The 20,000-nt window shown below is 41.2% G+C and overlaps 1 protein-coding gene across 1 annotated transcript in view; it reads right to left on the bottom strand.

The window, feature by feature from the left end:
• LOC138003486 (serine/threonine-protein kinase ATR-like) overlaps positions 1-20,000 on the bottom strand; it is a 118,266-nt gene that overhangs the window by 17,559 nt on the left and 80,707 nt on the right. The window contains exons 38-50 of the mRNA XM_068849583.1: positions 19,850-19,924; positions 18,385-18,500; positions 17,931-18,058; positions 16,739-16,800; positions 15,321-15,431; positions 8,597-8,665; positions 7,172-7,224; positions 7,045-7,078; positions 5,581-5,705; positions 4,646-4,775; positions 2,942-3,031; positions 2,773-2,826; positions 1,438-1,491 (exon numbers count right to left, since the gene is read on the bottom strand). Coding sequence (XP_068705684.1) covers positions 1,438-1,491; positions 2,773-2,826; positions 2,942-3,031; positions 4,646-4,775; positions 5,581-5,705; positions 7,045-7,078; positions 7,172-7,224; positions 8,597-8,665; positions 15,321-15,431; positions 16,739-16,800; positions 17,931-18,058; positions 18,385-18,500; positions 19,850-19,924 — 1,101 coding nt within the window. The remainder of the gene's footprint in view (positions 1-1,437; positions 1,492-2,772; positions 2,827-2,941; positions 3,032-4,645; positions 4,776-5,580; positions 5,706-7,044; positions 7,079-7,171; positions 7,225-8,596; positions 8,666-15,320; positions 15,432-16,738; positions 16,801-17,930; positions 18,059-18,384; positions 18,501-19,849; positions 19,925-20,000) is intronic.

Here is a 20,000-nt window from a genome sequence, read left to right on the forward strand (position 1 = left end):
CTTCAAACTGAATCATCATTGGCCGTCCAATTCTAGCCTTTAAACGGAATCAGTCGCAGAATACTCAGCCCAGCCAGAGTCTAGCATGACTCTATTGATCCTGTTGTTCCGCAGTCAAAGATTAACAAAAACCTGCACATGACAGCTTTCCTTGTGAGTAATGCATTTCTGACAGTCGACTGATACTTGGCGAACTATTGGCGAATTGTTGGCCATGCATCGGTGAACTAAAAGCCATATCGGCTGACAAAAATCTTGACCTATACATCGACTGCCTATTTTCCGACTGTCAATCAACTGTTGACTGATATGATGACCAATTGTCGACCAATACATTGGTCGAAATGACCTACAGTAAACATGATCCAACTATACTTTGTGTCAAATATTGACAAATTAAGGGTTTTTGAACATGCCTTTACTTAGATGAGCTTAGAGTAAGAATATTCACAGTCACTCGATCAAAATAAAACTGCTGCAGACTGAAACTGTTGGATAGTGACTGCTCCTCTGGATACAATCATCTGGCCTTTCAACTACTGGGGCCAAAATTTCAAGCCCTCTTCCCAGAGTAGATCAAAGGAGAGAAGAGATGCATTTGTGAGTGAAGTCTGGCTGTATGAGCGATAAGAAAGTTATGAACAGTTGGTACAGTGTAGGCAGCAACGGTACTACTTGAGGTGAGAAGAAAATTTGCTTGGAAGAAAGTCGCTTTGGAAAAAGTTGTGGCCTGAGCTACTTGCTGAGGTCGACGTATGATGTACTACCACCACCAAAAAATCTTGTATGACGGAAAGTGTCGCAAGACAGTAAATGCTTGTGTGGGCAGTATGGAACATTACATCACATACTGTGCGCTTGCCCTATGCATTTAAAAGATCAGTAAACCTGGTTACACAACAAGGTGCTGAGGGTCATCGTGGAAGCAACAGAAACAAAGGCAGTAGAGATTAACCAAGGAAAGTTGCTGGTGAAGGAATGCCAAAGGTGAGTGGTGTTTCACTACGAAGGTAAAAAGAGAATGTGTAAACTACATAGAGGAAGGTGATGGACGAAAGGTGGGAACGTATGATTTCAGACCAAATTGCACTCGACTCAGTTCAATTACCATTATAAATTATTCTTATGGAAACAGTATTTTTTATTAGTTAAAAAAAAAACATGACCGATGTTACATGTATGTGGGTGCAAACCCGGTAAAGGAAATTTCCGAGATCAACTCAGTCACCCATTGAAACAAAACCAAGGGGTAAAAACATGGCAGGGAGTTCTAATGAAGGAAAAAATGTATTAGAATTGCAGTTTTCCTTTCGCTTAAGTTTGAGAATCAGGCGATCAAAGTAACTACTATGTATATGTAGAAACCCGCCCTGCCATTTGCTTCTCACAAAGTTAGATAGACCTGAGCTGACCTCTTGACGACACATTGAGACTTACATAAGTTCGGATGTGCAGTTGTCTACTTCGAGACTCTGGATCCTTTCGTAAACACTGCAAAACGAAGAGAAATTATAAAAAGCCCCCAAAAACAAACGAGTTGTGTGCTCTTCGGGCTGTTATACCTTAAAAGGCAAAGAGTGTAGAAAGGATTCTTCAAGGGTAAGTTTGTAGGCTTACATCTATAAGGAGGGTAAAGGTTCACAATGGTTCAATTTGAAGTTGAAGCTAATTTAAACTACTAAACAAAAAGAATTAAACAGATTACTCATCCCTACATTTTGACCAAATATTTGCCCCCACATTTATATAAACAAAAAAACGCCTGTAAACAACTAAACGGGATACATCACTCAAATTTATTTGAAGAGTTTTCAAAGAAACCCTTTGGATCCGAAGTAAATTTCTGAACCATTTGATTTTGCTTTCACATTTCCTGGGCCATTTTGAATTATTGTGACGTGTTACAGTTGCCCTATTGTTATTATCCAGACCTATGGTTATTATCCAGAAGATCTGTGTCAGAACTGCAGGGTAACTGCAAGTTACAAGTATTCAAGACGAATTCAGTTTTTCTCATACCAATTTCACTGCAAACCGGCAGAACTTCCTCCACTGGAAAATGTTCTTTTGAAGGGGGGAGACCCCCTTTAAGCAAACGATATTTCAACTAGGTGAACTTTTGATCACTGACACGTTTTTGCCCAAAAGGACTACAATTGGTTTATGAGTCACATCTGTCGAATAAAACGCTTTAAGGACGGTGCCTACTATTGTTATTGCGCATACGTTCTGCGCATCTCGAGATACTCGGATTTCCTATCGGTGATGCTAACTAATACAGGGATATTTTTGCGCGGTTTAAAACTATCTGGAGAAAATAGATCTTAGTAAAAACAGCACTCTTGGTATCCAAAAAGAAAATTGGGGGTAACCATGCATTTTTGAGAGATAATTAAGTTTCAATCTTTTGAAAGAACGCCATACATTGCCTTGTATTTCAAAGCCTTTTACAAATATTATTCATGAACTATGAAAAATGCGTGGTTACCCCCAATTTTCTTTTTGTATTTCAATAACACTTGTTAAGATCTACATTTCCTGCATATTCACACACCGGGGCAAAAATATCTTTAATTAGTAGGCACCGTCCTTAATTGGAAAGTGCTGAATTTCTAATCACGAATAATAATTAGGAGGAAAAGACTAAAGTTTCAAAAGAAATTTCACATTAATCACTTGAACAAGGACACCGGATACAAAATTGTGCAAAGGGAGGAGTGGTTGCCCTTATATTGGACACTTTAAAACTAAAATCATTTGCCATAAATGTACCTTGTTTACAAGGGCATTGAACTCCATCGTTCTTGAATCTTTCCTCAGGTCATCCTGTGCATGGAAACAAGGGCAAATAACTTTCTTGAGGACTGGCATAAAGGTCAAGGGGTGAGAGTTCAACATAAGCGTGACGTTGAATTTCTCTAACGAGACAAGATAAGCTGACCTTCGGTTTGCACATCATAGTGTAACAGTTTCCATCGCTGCCTCTGATGGTGATTTTCTTGGGTTTTTGTAAAGATTGCAATACATCAACCTGTACAATACGAAAAATCCAAGGTCAACAGTTTTAAACTTGTGGCCAGAAAGTCAAAGGGTCCATAACGAAATTACTTTATGATCAGCATTGATAACAATTTGACTAGAAGTTTTTGGTTTCTCACACGTTCCGGAAACAAATAAAAGTTTACATGAGAATGGAGCTTACCTCCGATAAGATTAGTTTGGAACAATAAAATTATGGACGCCACTTGTTAGTTTAGGGATATTGGAGAGAGCATTTATGCCAAATGGCGGCAAGCAGCTGGCTATTTCTTGTTATAGCATCACTAAAAATCTTGTCTCTCTCTTTCGAGAGGTTGCCCCATATCTGTACAGTATGTAACAGGCAAGATACGAGTTGAAAGTGCACCGAAACTCAAATATGTGCTGTTCATAACATGTCTCCCTATTCAAATTCAAAGCAAACATACGTGTATGTCACCATTGTTACTTAGAAATTTCGCTTTTTCTGTGCCGTGCAAGCCACGTAAACTTGGCAGAACTAGCAGAGGCGTAATGTGAAAGGTATGGATCTATTCTCGATTTTACGTCACAAATTGCTTTACATTCCTCTTTTCAAATAAAGTTTGCATTGCAAATCAATTTGTGGCGTTACATCGAGAATAAACACATGCCTCTCACATTACGGTCGTGGGTCCAAATTACGGCCAGTTTTGCCGTCAGATAAAATGAGAAATTTTAAGGTAACAATCGTCAAACATGTTTGCTTTCGGAGGGAAGATCAATACTGCAGACGAAAAATATTAGAGTTCAGGTGTACTTTTAACAAAACAGGTTTCTTCGATTTTTTTTGCAAAACGCACATTTCAGCCTGAATTTTACCGTTTATTGTAAACGTACATGTAATGCTAAATCTCTTTAACATAAGCCTAAAAGCAGAGCTACTGTGTATTTTATTCTTTCAATACAAGTAGGTTAACCTGGCTTCAGAGCCCGCGATATGGTCACATGATACTGGTCAGCATATACCTTGCTTTGACAGGTGTCAATTAACCATAACATGAAGGAGGCAGTGTGGCCCAGTGGTTAGGGCGCTTTCCTTGAGATCCAGAGATCCCGGGTTCAAGACCCGCTCTGACCACTCAATGAATTTGTCCCTGGTAGTCCCTGGTTCAACTTCCCAGCTGCACTTGTAAATAGCCAACTGGTTTGCCTCCGGCCAGTTGGGATTCTTAACAGTTGTTGTTGTGTTCTGTTGTTTCGTTGATTGTTTCATTGGCCCTGAAAAGCCCGTATGGGGAGCAGTCAATTAAGTATGTATTGTATGTAATGTATTATGTTTCCACCACAGTGGCATACAAGGAGACGTGGACGTATGGATGGTCGTACAATGAGCAAAACCAAGTTGCTATTTCCTTCCATAGATTTTTGTACCCATGGTGCTCCGCGTTCGTGTCTTTGGAGTGTGGAGCTCCGCTATACACAAGGCTGCTCTGATGTCAAATCAGAAGATATCATTCCTGCAACTACACACTAAATCTGTGTGGCTGACTTGCCTGAAGCTTGTGCGCTATTTTGAAGTAATTTGTGATCTATAGATGGTTGGATGCTCGATGGCATGAATAAAGTTAGTGTAACTGTTCCTTACTGCGTCCTCAAATCCTGCGATGCAAGCCAAAGTGCCTGGGAATGGATTGTGGTCAAGATGACTTCCGGCACCTGAGGGAAGAGTGACTGTCATGGCAGATTGAAGTGGAACAACTATATCGCTGAAACCACTAGAACAGACAGAAATAGAAATAATTGATACTGTAGCAATGAAACTAAAGATCTCAATTTCGAGTTACCAAACATGCATAGTATAATATACAGCACCACAGGAAAGTATTGCTTAGTAGATTTCAATTTAATGGTCATTAAGAATTTCCCCAAGAGAAGGGCTTCAAGCTAAAATCACTTTGTACAGCACAAATTATACCCCGGAAGAGAAATGCTCAGTAGCTTTCAAAGGATTGGAACTCTACGGTTTCATCTACAAACTGAACATTTACATACAAACTGCAGATCGATGGCTTCCATTTAAATAGTCGCAAAATTTCAGGTTCAAACTACGCTCTCACCCATGGCTCAACAAAAGTGGAAAACTACTGTTTGGAGCCCGATAAGCAGCACCAAGGAAATGCAGCTGCACATTAGTGTCCATTTGAGTGATCACACGTTAGCATTTCAGCAATAGACTACAGAGACAGCATGATAAACGGCACCACACAAAAGTATTTAGCAGACTTTTTCATTTGAATAATCACACTTTGGGATTTCACCCACAGATTCAAACGTTAGAGAGACCTTGCATAACATATTAGCTGGAGCTAGAAAAGGACTGCTGAAAAGGGCACAATAACTGCCATTAACTTCAGAGCTGACAGAACCAACTAAATTAACTCACCAAACTTAACTACCCTGCATAATTATCTAAGAACGACTGATAACTCATTGAATCCATCCAAGCATTAGCAGCAGTAAAGGAAAAACGCCCATAAAGGGAAAGAGAACAATTCTGACTTCAACTGCAATGAACTCTACCTATCAGATACAAGTCGCTTGAGGACTGAGAAGTCGTGACTGATACTGAGCTTGTCTTTGGAAGCACCCTTGGAGACTTCCTTGTTGCATACTTCCAAGAGCCTATCAGTCAGTTTCGTGGAATCCTAAAAAAAATCCAATAAAGGACTCAGCTCAACGTCTGTTTCAAAAGTCATTCATGCTTTATGAATGTGACTGCAAACCCATTAGTGAGGTAACATGTACAAGTTTGTCATCCCTATTCAGGTCCAACCTTGGCTTCACAAGAATTCTGACCATTTTGTAATTTACTCCTTGACCCACTACATAACACTTTCACAAGTGAGAATGGGATACAATATTTGCAGGTGATTTTTTCCTGGTCCTTTTGCAACAATTTCTAATAATTGTAGCCTAAGTACACAAAAGCGGAAGTCCACGACATAAAATGAATAAAGAAGTTACATGTACAAGGCTGATGTGGAGAAAAGAGTAAGCATAATTTTCAGTGTTTGGAGAAAACCTATCCCCAATTTTCGTCTTGAAATGTTCTATTCTTGAAATTGATAACAAGATAACGCTTCCTCTCTTGTTTCACACACCAAGGAATGGCTGTCCCCATAGCCCGCCTACTAACCAAAACATGTTACAAAATTCAAACCGATGGTGACCAGCAACACGATATGACATAAATCAGTATTTCCATTAATTTAAAGCTCTTAAAGAAAGAGAGAAATGATCCTCGCATTTATCCCACTATTCAAGCAATGATTGCTTTAATTGTCTCTGATCAGGTGGCTTCAATGGATTTCCAACCCATAATCTCTGTGATGCTGGAACAATGCCCTACCAACTCCAATGAATGGCTAATGCTCGAAATGACAGCTTTCAATTTCTCTTTGGTGGTCATTTTACCATATCAACCAAGTTGATAACCCCATTTAAAGCATTAGGCCTTCGTCAGAGAGAATAGGTCTTTTTGCACATGAGTCAGTTCGCTCTGACGAAGGGTTAACGCTCGAAATGTCAGCTTTCAATTTCTCTATGGTGGTCAATTAGCCATATCAACTCAGTTGATAAACCCATTTCGAGCGTTAGCCCTTCGGTCAGAGCCAATAGGTCATTTCCCTCATGAGTCAGTTTGCTCTGACGGAGGGCTAACGCTCGAAATGTCAGCTTTCAATTTCTCTACAATGGTCAATTTACCATATCAACTCAGTTGATAAATTAAACCCATGTCTGTGTTTCACTTCCTCATCAATGCAGCACCACAGTTTCTTTAGAAACCAACCCATTTATCCATTTTATAAAGCCAACCAGTTGGGAGCAGGTCAATTTGTTGGGCTCAAATTTTCCTGTGAAAGGACTCTATGAATGAAAATTTAATGCTTCTTTGTTGAAACCGTGGAGGTATAACTTCAAAGAATAGAAAAGTCAAGTGAAATTGCAACAGGAAAACATGGCCATAATGACAAGACAACTTACTTCAAGGAACTTTTTAAGCTTAGCATCACGAGAGCTGTAAAGAGCAAGAACAAGTGTTAAATGAAACATCTTCCACTTGCTACCAGACATAGCAATGAAACACGATTTCCAGAAAGTTTGGACTTACATGGCCTGGCTAAATATCCGCACACATCGTGTTTTACGCATGGCAAATGAGGACTGCAAGAGAGTGGAGAAAAGCACTCAATAGAGCATTTTTAACAAGTATTTGTTATGTTCCACAAATTGCCAAAGCCTCATTGATTTATGGGCGTTCCTGTTTATGTGGGTTCATAATCAATATGCCTTTTTGAGGCGACAATTGGTGGACAGAACAGGCTAGTTCCCATATCCCCACCTGGGAACGTTGTGCCGTTCTCTTTGCAAATGGTCCCACAGAATTCATGGGGAAAATTTGCAAGAGGCGTCCTACAAGTTATAGTCCTCATAGCTAACAAGAATGGGAAGTGTAATCATTTACAAAATAATTTCAAATGCAAAACACTTTCTCTTCAATTATCTCACGATTCGAGTACTGGTCTGGCCAGGGATGAAACCCACAACCCTCTGCAAGGTAGTTGGATTCTACATCAGCTGAGCCAATCGCTGAATCAACAAGGTGGTCAGTTTGGTGTGACTACAGAAAGAAATGTCTGCCATGTTGGTGTTCCAAACAAAAGCCTGCCACACGCGGTGAGGAAAGAGCTGAGCGAACCACCTCGCGAGGCGGTTTGCTCAGCCGTTTCCTCACGTGTGTGGGCAAATCTTGGTGAGAAATTTGCCTCGCGAGGCCGTGAGGATAAAATAAAACATGGCCTTGCGAGGTAAATTCCTCACTGTGAGCAGCGACTGTGAGAATCGAGCTGAGCTTGGTCAATCAAGCATCCAATAAAAATACATGGCATTCTCAGGTGACTTCAGAGGTTGAAGACGGCGAGATGGAGTCAGAGGAAGAAATTCCAATGCTACTGGAGTCACTTGAAATGCCATGAATTTGTATTGGATGCTTGATTGCCCAAGCTCAGCTTGATTCTCACGATGGTATGCACAGTGAGGAATTTGCCTCACAAAGCCAAAAATATCAGACGTGCTTGCTTTTATCCTCACGGCCTGGCAAGACGAATTTCTCACCAAGATTTCCCCGCACAGGTGAGGAAATGGCTGAGCAAACCAGCTAATGAGGCAGTTTGCACAGCTCTTTCCTCACCATATGTGGTGGACTTAATCTTCCATCAATTGAAATTTTGTTTTGTTTCAAGAAAATAGTTGCTGAACATAATAAAACACTAGAGGTGGTTTGCAATCAATCTCTAGAGATACAGACAACAAGGATGTAACAAGGATGAACGCAGTAGGCTCACAAGACATCTAATGTTCTCATGCACCAAGACGGCTGTGATAATATAACATGGAAACCACGCTGATCTCAAAACTGGCCTGAGAGGCCTGGATCGACTACCTACTGCTTGAAGTGAACAAAATTGCAGGGGTCATCTTGTTGGGACTACCTTGAGACCTCAGCGTAAGTTTTCATAGTGAGAGGAAAGCTAACCTTAGAAACAGCCATCATCATCCACATTGCTTGCTGAGGATACGTTATCAAAAGCTTCGCAAGAATTTTCTAAAAAAGAGAAATTAGGAACAACTTACTACAAAGAGGCTTTCAAAAGATAGGGTATCAAATACATGAAGTTACATTAGGCTAGGTATTTGTATTTAATAATTACTTTATACATCCCGAACATTCTAAAAGTGAGTTGCTCCAACTAAATAAATGCATATCTCTCTTTTGTCTTGCCTTCTAGACCCTAAATATCTTTATGATAACTTAAAGTGCACAAACATTCTTTGTAGTGCACCACTGGACACAATACGAACTAACAACCTACAGTATGAGCTTCTGTTTTTTAGTTTGGATGCTCTACAACTTAGCAACAGCAGAGACGTGGACATTTAGGACATTCAATTGATGATATTAAGTGAGACGGTAAGGTTTAAGCATTTTGGTTTGTTCAAATAATTCCCACAAGTTTGGTAGGAAGCTGTGATTGCTATAAACTCATTCTCGTTCAATTATTATGCCTAATTTTTTTGTATGGTTTATCGGTTTACAGAGCCTCCACTTCTGATCTTAACAACGTACAGATTTTTTGAGATAGGTTATATTTCTGGGAAATTGAATATAAGGGAGCTGCTTGAAAGATCAGACTGTCGTATTTTTTGAAAGGCCATGATAACTAATTCGCTCCTTGTGAGGATTTTACCAAAAAGAAATTTCACCAATTACACGCTAAGAAAACCAGCTCTGCTTGCTTGCTTGCTTTTTGCAGATCATTTGCAGTCATTTCTTGCATTAGCTGTTTGTTCCTGCTTTGTTCCGTGGTCCTTTTGTGGCTCTAGTATTCTGTTTCCTTGAATTTACTGCGAGTTGTTTACATTATGCCACGTGAAATCCGAAACATCCAAGACGCCTCTTTACCAGCCTCAAGTTGCCCGGCTTCTTCTACCACTGATTCTCATAGTTTTTCTGATGGGACAACTGCGATTTCCCCAAATGTGGTAGCTCAGATTGTGGCAGCGGTTAAAGCTTCGTTAGCTACACAAAAAGAGCTGTCGTTAGAGCAAGTTTCTTCACCCATCAGCTCCGCTCATAGTTTGCCCGTCGTGGTGTCGAACCCAGCAAGCTCGTATCTTTCTTTGGGAGCGGTCCAGCCGATCACGAATTTCGCTCTTTGGCCTTTTTGGCCACTGGCAGCGCCTTGCCTCTGGCTTCTGCTTCTTCGAGTTCATCTTCAGGTATACAATCCTTTATTGTTCCCTCATTTGTTAACACCTTCTGTGCTCCTGTTTCTTTGACTACTGCTACTGTGAGTTTATTTCGTGCTTCGCCCTCAGTATCAACGATTTTTTCGAGCGCCACGCCTGTTGTTTCGCCTGGCCTTTTCTCTGCCAGTGAAGTCGTTCCTTCACTCCCCATGCTGCACCAACCATTCGTTGTCCACCCGGGTTTTTCCCCAGTTCCATCAATCAGTGTCAGTCAGATCGTCTCTGGGAAGTTTGTAGATTTGAGCGATTAGTTGCCAGCCAGTCAGTCAGAATCGGAGCTGCAGCTTTTGTTCGATGGTCGCATGATTGTCACCTCAAATCCTAAACGCTCGCATAAAAAGATTGATGACATTGTGACAGGGATGGAGGCCTTCTCCATCTATACCACGATCCTGACCTCATATTTCCCTCACCGGTGGAACGATCTGTCTCCATACAAGCTTCTGATTTTGCACACATACTAACAATTTAGCAGTCGGGTCTGGCTAAATTACGATCGTGCTTTCCGTGAAAATGCTGAGGGGGTAGCTGCTCGAGGTCGCTCTGGAGATTTGGCTGGTGCCTTTGAGCTTCTGGGGAACACTCTGCTACTATCAAACGCAGGTCTTGGAATTGTGGCCGTTGCATTGCTCCATCACGATCCTGTCGCTTTGCACACTCCTGCTCAACCCGTGCGGGGGACCAGCGGGCTTGTGTGTGTCATGGCCTCCTCAACAAGACAACAGATTTTTATCCGTCACTCTTGATCAACTCTCACTGCCTTACGGAACTCCTAAACTCTTCGGGAAAAAAAAAACTACATTACTCTTAAACCGCTAGAGTGATTTTCAATTTTCGAAATTACTTCAAACAAGTTTCGCAAGTCTACGAGTCCTCAGCTTCTATGTTCGCTATAAATGATCAACTTAAAGGTTCGAAGTGAAAATGAAGGAGCAGTTAGTGAATGATCAGGGGCTAGTTTTGTTTGCACAATTGAGTTGCAGTAAGAGATGCGTGAACGCAGGCTGAGCGTGTTGCTAGCAGAAGATCATATGTAAATTTCCTTCTGGTTTGAAAACAAACCTTTTGAAAGTGCTTCTTTGTTTACGAGTTTTTTTTTATGATTGCGGCGTGATTAAAGGAAGTTTTGCACTGACTAAAACGTCCTTGAGTGATTTTTCCTTCCTGTAAGATACAATCGGTCTTTTTGGTGATAGTGCGAGCACTCAGCTGTCCACCGTATCTGTTAAAATGGTTGCCATCTCCGCATGTAAAATTGACTGCACCATGTGCAGGACTAAAAATCAAGTCTCTTTATATAGCGTAGTTGTGTCAGTGTAAGGCTTCTGATTGGTTGTTAAATAAAGAAGCTGATTGGAGGATACTAATTGGCCAATGGCGTAAAGGATATTTCGATCCTGTTGAGGTGTGAAGGTGACACACATTCATTCCATTGTGTAATTAGCGGAAAAATATGCTTGCGGAACTTGTTTGTAGTAATTTCAAAATTTGAAAATCACTCGAGTGGTTTAAGAGTGATGTAGTTTTTTTCTAAGAGTTTAGGAGTTCCGTAAGGCAGTGTGAGTTGATCAAGAGTGACGTTGCATGAAAATCTGTTGTCTTGTTGAAGAGTAGAGATGCCCTCGAGAGGACGACAACTTACGCGGGCAAAGTGGGATTTAACTCCGAGGAGCATTATGTTCAAGTGTTTAAATACCGATAGGGTGTTGTTAGGCAGGAGGTGGTGGGGAAAGTACTATGTAGACCTTGCCCTCCCCTTTGGTCTCTGATCAGCGCCTTATCTTTTTTTTTCGGTAGCAGATATGGTTGAATGGATTTTAAAGAACTCGCACAAGATGCCTGACTTGTTGCATTACCTGGATGACTTCATCAAAGCGGGTCCCCGGGATTCCCCCCTGTGTAGCCATTATCTCACGATGGCTAAGGAGGTCTGCAGCAGGTTGGGTTTACCACTTCACCCCCTCAAATGTGTGGGGCTTTCTTCCATCATGGTTGTCCTGGGCATTGAACTGAACTCTAACCAACAAGTCGCTAGACTTCCTGCTGAAAAGTTGGCAGCAACGTGTGAGCTAGTCAGTGAGTGGCGTGCTAGGAAGTGGTGCAACCGGCGACAGTTAGAGTCTCTATGTGGCCATCTTCAACATGCAGCCAAGGTGGTTTGACCCAGCAGGTCGTTCTTGAGTCGCATGATAGATTTGTTTTGTTGCTTTCGAAAAAGAGACCACCCTATTAGCATCAATCAGGAATTTCGCCTGGATCTTGATTGGTGGCATCCGTTTTTGTCCTCCTGGAATGGTGTAAGCTTCTGGCTCTTCCCTGGCATGGAACCGTCTCCAGACGTTGAAGTGATCTCGGACGCATCAGGGTCCCTGGGCTTTGGTGCCTTCTCCTATGGTGCATGGTTTTTCAGTTCTTGGGCTACCCCTCAGGTATCTCTTTCCATAGCCTACAAAGAGCTGTTTCCAGTGGTGATAGCCGCTGGCTACTTGTTGTCATCAGCATGTTTTATTCTGATCGGACAACGAGGCGGTGGTGCACGTCGTAAACACCAAGTCTTCTAAGGTTCCTGTGCTGATGCATCTCTTACGGAATTTATTAATGTCTGCAGCTCGCTTCCCGTTTTTCTTTTCTGCCGCACATGTTCCAGGAGCCCAGAATCAGATTGCTGATGCTGTTTCTTGCTTTCGTTGGCAGGAGTTCCGGTGCTTGGCCCCTCACGCTCAGCTTCATCCAACCCCTATCCCCCAAGAACTTCTGGATTGCTTGATTGCACCACTTTGGAACAGTGCTGCCGCAGCCTCCTGGTCCAGGGTTTAGCTCCGTCTACTAGTAAGCAATATTTGTCTGCCCAGAAAAAGTGTTACGAGTTCTGCAGTCAAGCCGGTCGATTGAACAAGGATGGCTCACCTTGTCCAGTCGACAAACTGTTTGCGACGTTCTTGGCTGGTTCCCTCCGAGCCTCATCAATTAAGGCCTACTTGTCCGCTGTGTGATCTCTTCATATCGAGCATGGGTTTCCGGACCCTCTTCTTAACTGCCTTCACCTCCAAAGAGTTGTGCATGGTATTAAACATGTGCAAGGTGCTACGTCATCGACACGTTTGCGAGTCACTGACTCCATTATGCTGTTGATTTTCAAGTCCTTGGACCTCACGTTATCGGATCACTGCATGTTTTGGGCTCCGTGCACTTTGGCCTTCTTTGGTTTTCTGCAAGCTTCGGAATTCACTGTGTCTAATCTCAACAGATTTTCTCCCTCGTGCCACCTGACGCTGACGCTGACGCCTTCGATTCATTAGTCACCCCATCTCTGCTTCGTGTGAACATAAAGGTTTCAAAGACTGACCCCTTTTGCCATGGGACTGCCATTCACATTGGTCATGGTCATTATCCTTTGTGTGCCATTCAAGCGCTGGCAACGTATCTGGCTGCCCGGGGGGATGGCCCTGGCCCTCTCTTTCACGTCCAATCTGGCCAACCGCTGTCGCGCTCGGTGCTCACTTTATGGCTTCGAGAGATCCTAGCTACGGCTGGTGTTTCCGGTAATTTCTCTAGCCACAGCTTCTGCATTGGTGCGGCTACCCTAGCCGCCCAGCAGGGTATACAGGATCACCTCATTCAAGCATTAGGTCGTTGGACTAGCAATGCTTATCTGCTCTATATCCGCACTCCAGCTGAGGCCTTGGCAAGTTTATCTTCTCAGCTGTTTAGTCGCCCAGCCAGTAGGGATCACCACCTGTAGCCACTTGGTGCCTCTGTGATTCGTAGCTTCTGCATCTTATGCCAGGTAGGGCTATCTGTGGTGCTTGGGGTGTCTGGGTGTCCTTCGGAGGTCCCATGGCATACCTGCTCGTGGTACCTCCCGTCCCCAAGCACTGGGATCAGAGGGTGGTTTGATGGTTAGCGCTCGCATGGTTGCCATGGTTACCTTCAGTGCAATGCTGCCAGTTGCACTTTAGGCCCTTCCACCTTTTAGGCACCAGCACCCAAGCTCATCTTGTAGATGAGTTTAAATGTGGCTGAATTACTTTATTTAGGCAAAGTTAAAGTAAAGAGACAGGGCTTGCTGGCCAGCAGTCATTCCCTAGGCTCAAGTGCTTATGTGGGGCGGCCGCTAGTCTCCAGGGACATGTACATGTGATTACATATATTAGCTCTGCTTGCTTGCTTGATCTTTGCAGATCATTTGCAGTCATTTCTTGCATTAGTTGTTTGTTCCTGCTCCCATCCCTATGAGGTTCGGGAAGTATTCCACTGAACTCGTTTCAGTGCGACGGTGCCTGGTCGTTAGCCCTCGCATGGCTGCCAAGGTTACCTTCAGTGCAATGCTGCCAGTTGCGCTCAAGGCCCTTCCACCTTTTAGGCACCAGCACCCAAGCTCATCTTGTCGATGAGTTTAATACTGATTCCTTGATGTAAATAGATGTGTGCAGTTGTTCTAGAGCTCTGGACTTTTTTTATTTGATTGACTTGTAACTTGAGATATGTATTTTTATCTTTTAAATTTATTAAAGACATCATTCATTCATTCATATGCTGACATCTAAATCACAGTGAAGGAAACCCATCTGGAAGAAGACAAACACCTGGCAATCTAAAAACAACAATTTCTTGGTAAATAAGGTAGCCATCTTAGATTCTATTGTTCTGAGGATGTGGATACTCTAGCCATACATACCAGGTACTTCTAATCACTTTTATTACGCTTACATTTTGAGACCACAATTGAAATAAAGCCTAAAGAAAGATTAGGATTAGCTAAAGCTCTGGGCCCGGTTGTTCGAAAGCCGATTAACTTAATCCTGGATTAGCGTAAACTTTTATTTCATGTTTTCCACTTTTTGGTGAAAATTCCTTTTGCTTAATTTTGTTTTTCAAGATTGACTTCCTGTAATGTAAAGTCTTGCCGAATATCAGCATTGAACAGCGTTTGGGAGCAGAGAAATAAACTCCTTGGTTAATTTTTAATCTGGGATTAGAGTTAATCGCCTTTTGAACAACCGGGCCCTGATTAGCTAACAACTCGCTTGCCTATCTGGCTTGAACTGTGATTTGACTGTTGCTGCAACGAAAACATTATGGCATGCCCAGTGTGGTAAATGTACATGTATACACTTGTACATAGTGACGGTATGAATTGCGTTTTGCTTTTATACTTTTTACAGGCAGTTTGATATTTGCATATTTCTTTACAATTATAGTAATTAATCTGAGAGAGAAAATATCACAATGAAGCTTATGTGGAAAATTTGTACCCAGAACAATGGTCATCCCATAATATTTCCCTTAGAACAAAACCCCAAGGCGGTTGGGATATCTGTGAAAAGTTCTGTTGGACCCCAGAAGACCAAACACTGTTGAATGTCTCAACCAATCTGAGCGTGAGGTATATGTAACCACACACAAATCTCATGGCGCAAACATTAAGCCACCTGTCTAACAATTCATACCTCAAGTTGTTCAAAGACAGTCTTGTTTGTATGGCAAATACGAGAAATGAGCAGACTGAAAGCCGTGAGGAACTGGTAAGGAGGAAGCTTCTTTGTCAACTCAGCAACAATCTGTCATATAATGAGGTATTTATCAAGACGAATGTATTATGAGTGGATTCACATTAGAAGCTGAACAAGCATAAACTTGATGAGGTGATGAGATAATTTAAACACGGCATAAGGCTGATGAAACACAATTCAACATTGTGCAATAGACCCATATCACTCAATTCCCAAAGAAACGATTTTGCACGTCTGACCTCTCTTTCATTGTGAGGCTAGACGTGCAAAGACAATGCAAAGAGAAAGTCTTTATTCCCCACGGACTTCAAAAAATGACCCCCGAGTGATAAAGGTGAATGGGTTGATCAAAAGATTTTGAACTGTGTGTCATCTGCTGCCTGAGATTTAAAGCAACTTGCACGAATGCTTTTTAATTAATATTTGTACAAGCTTTTTCCGAACTGTATTGTATTCTTATGGTCATTTTTTCTAGGTGTTGTCTTTGTGTCAGTTTTGCAATTAGTAGGTCCTTTCTTAGCCTAACACTTTATCCAACTAGTTTTCTATAAATTTCACCATTAGTTGTATGTAAATATTAGAGGTTGTAGGTTGTTTTTGGGTGAGTACACCGAGATTTAGAGTTAATTTCTAGAGCCTTTTCCTCAAGAAACCATCTAGAACCGGGTTGATTTCAAGTTATAAATAGTTTCTTCTTTTAGTATATTTAGGCGTTTTTTTGTAAAGTAAGCCGCAGACTGTGTTCTCGAGAACGGCCGAGTAAATTACTTGAGGTTTATGTATGCACCTGCATTTAAGCGTGTCGCTATACACAACTGGTTAATCCAGTTCAATTTTATGGCAAAATGTTGAATGGAGATGAGCTCTCTTTTTGTACTTTGTTGAACACCTTACCACTCGTTGTTGAACAGACCGTTCAGTATTCAACATGACATGACACAGTTTAACAAGGACTGTTGACGAACAAATGTTCAGCCGTTTGTCGTCAGCTAAACACATAAACGACCTCTTTATCACAGAAAAAGTCCATGGCTTGAAGCTGACACAAACCACAACCATGACAAAATTTAATTTGGTTCAAGTATACTGGCATCCAAATTGTTTTACTACCATTCAACTCTGCATTTTGCACCAAATGCGGACAACAGAATAAAACAAAAGACCAGGACAAAACGGGAACGTAACACCTGATATTGTACCAGTACACAATTTTTTCCATACAAACGGAATTTAACACCAGATTGATTAGTTTCGGACAAAAATAATGTTACTTTGTTTATGGACACCAAGATGGCTGATGTGACGTCATGGCCATATGCTTCATACTGACAACACTTGGAGGATAAATCACCCACCTCATTGAAATCTGCCAACCTTTGGCGTTTTCCCACTTTGTCTGAAGATTTCGTTTGACGACCTAAAATAGCAAACATATGCCAAATCAAAAACAGCCATAACAATATTATACCTTTCAAAAGTTAAATTGCTGTGTTATGATAATACTGAAGGACCCCATTTGAAAGTGATCGACTTTATTTCATTGAAAAATTTTGCCTTCACTGATTCACCACCGGTGGAGATGGGATGAAAGATGTGGATGTCACAAACGCCAGACAAGGAGCAGTTTATAAGATCTGGCAAATGCTGTGACTGCCAGGCCACTTATATCAGTGAGACCGGCAGAACACAGACGAGCCACGAGGAACGGTGACATCAACAAATACAATAACATTGCTGAACTCATCTATAGACAAAGCATAGAATCTTCTGGGACTCTGCTGCATGTGTTACCCAAAGTAATGACTACTACAAACAGATGGTACTGGAAAGCTGGGTTACTAACTTAGAACAGACACCAATAAACCTATGCCTAAAACTTCCCGCACCCTACATAAGACTCATGATATCGACGACATCAAAAACAGACAAACAACACACTGATTTACTTTATCACAGTACTGCCCAAGGTATTCTATGATACAAGTATAGCCCTTAGGCCTTAGACGGATCAAAATGCACCAATCACTGTTTAGTCTTCACAGCCAATTACATCTAGGCTCAACTGACAGTCGACCAATAACATCACAAATAAATTGACTAATGACATCTACAACCGGAGTTTTTATAGTATCTACTGATGTTACACAAATCACTTGACTCTGAAGATGACTTCCACTCAGGTTGCCGATAGTACTTTACTTAAATTGATTGACTTAAAATAGATTTAAAGTACAATTTAAGTAACCAGGAAAGTCTGAAAGATATGTAGAACCTATCCCATATACACATTGCATGCACATGTTACGAACAGGATAGCAGTGACCTCTTTAATGTTTTATGTAGGACGATAAAAGATTGATTGATTGAATGATAAGTAATATTCAATTTTGGACTAACTCAATAACTTTCAAGTTACTCAATTGTCAGAAAGGTCATATTTATATTCCATCAGGAGAGTACTAGGTTTCTTTGGTTCACACACTCTTTCCACCTTTTATGTGGGTAACAATTCGACTTCTGTTAAGCAGTAATGACATCTTACAACACCTTGATCGGGGACCGTTGCTCCAAAGTCCAACCAAATGGTAAGAAGGCGTGGCATTGATTGGTAAATGTACTTATTCCCAAACTGAAGAGATTGTCCATAATGCCGCAGCACAAATCGAATGAAATCACTGCAAAGCAAACATCAATGCTCTCAAAAAACAGATTCCCAATTGGAAAAGCCTTAAGCCAATCCCCCGTTAGGGTGGTAGTGTAAAGCGTCCATCTGTGCATTCTCATAATTGCTGATATGGGCACCTTAGGCAACGACATCGTCAAAACATCATGACCATTCTTAACAAAAAAGTGAAACCATCGCAACCAGGCAAGCACGCTCCCTCACATGAATGAAATACAATTTCTGCTAAGGATTTAGTGGTAAAAGAGATGGTGGCAGAAAGCGGTTCAGAAAACAAAAGGGACAAGAAAGGCTAACAAAAGAGAAACATATTCTTACACAGATAACTTGTTAGATTTTTCATCCCCATCAGCACAATTCACCATAAGCTTGTCATAGTACTTTCCCAGATAAAAGTGACCATTTTCCCAGTTGTTATGAAGAGCTGTTACTTCCTGATAACAGAAAACAATCTTGAGGTTAAAAAAAATGTACAAAATACAAAATGAAGTTACGTACATATCCATAGTGACTCAAGCATAGTTGGCAAAAGAATCCATATCATCCCCAAGCTACAGGAGACTAGCAGAAGCTATACATATATGCTATTGAATTAAGTTGAGGTGATATAATCCCTTTATACTTTTGGAACCAAAATGTCGCAGAGTGGCATGCTAGCAATTTACGTAAAGGAGAAGGCAAAGTACAAGAAATCGTCATTACTCACAAAGTGTTGTATTACTAACTACTTGATAACTGAGAGTGAGGTCGTTGCAGCAAAATCTCAAACTAAGGCCTTGCCGTATTGGGCGAGCGATAGCGAGGTCAATACAGCTAGCCCGAGGTTTGAGATTTTGCATTAACGACCCAACGGTTGAGGTTATTAAGTTGTTTATTATCTGGCTAACAGAACGGTTCTAAAAAAGATAAAACGAATTTGCATAATCCATAATGGACCCGTGGGCATCACTGGAGAATAATGCCCTGGCACTTAGCTGCTCTTAGCCAATGAGAGCGTGCGTTATACAGCCAGAAACACCAGCCATATAATGACATAACATCATTGATGCATTGTATATTAACTTACATATTAGCAAGTTCATGTATAGTTTATTCGTTTTTGAAGCTTAGAGAGTAAAGGACCCGTGAGATTTTCGAGCAAGCCCCTACAAAATATGAAGAAATTTCAATGCTGCATTCAGCGATTGTAATTCTGTTATACATGTACTCCGAAAATCCAAATATTCCCCACGATTACAAGTTCAGATGCCCTACCAATGGAGAATACGGTTTCTAAAGTAACCGATTTTCCTCTCTATGCAAATTCCATGTTGCAAGACATTGTAGGCAGGAAAAAGGATTACAACCCATAGACCCTGCTTCTCTATTGAAGACTTTCACGTGGCAATGCTGGCCATGTTTGTGGCATGAAATTACAATCCATCCGAAAATTTAGCTCAATTCTTAAGGGAAGAAAATCTTGCAACTTTGTGAATTCGGACCTCAGCAAATGATACGCTCTTTGTGCTCTGCATGCGAAGTATATGTGTATTGTACTTTAGTATGTGTAGTGTAACTTCGGTAATAAAAGTATAACTTAGACATGTTTTTCAACAATCAGTTCTCTAGTATTTCGAAGATGTTAGTTTCCTTGATATAGATAAATGCTTTCCTTCTTTGCATTGGTCACCTACCAGTATTGGCCAAAATGCAAATGACTTGACATGCGGTTTCTATTGAGCACTGGCCAAACTCAGTAAAAACAATAGCCCTTTTGAGTTTAACTCATTATCGTAAACAATACCTTGTATTGTTGAATAACTCGATTAGGTTCATAGTGGGCAGTCTCTTCCATCCAACGACCAACAAGCAACAGTGCCTTAAAAACAATGAAGACTGGCACATCACTAAAGCAAAGGTTGACAAAAGCAAAAGGGTGTTTTGTAACATAAAAC

This window comes from Montipora foliosa, chromosome 5 (genome assembly GCF_036669935.1).
Source record: "Montipora foliosa isolate CH-2021 chromosome 5, ASM3666993v2, whole genome shotgun sequence".
Taxonomy (NCBI): domain Eukaryota; kingdom Metazoa; phylum Cnidaria; class Anthozoa; order Scleractinia; family Acroporidae; genus Montipora; species Montipora foliosa.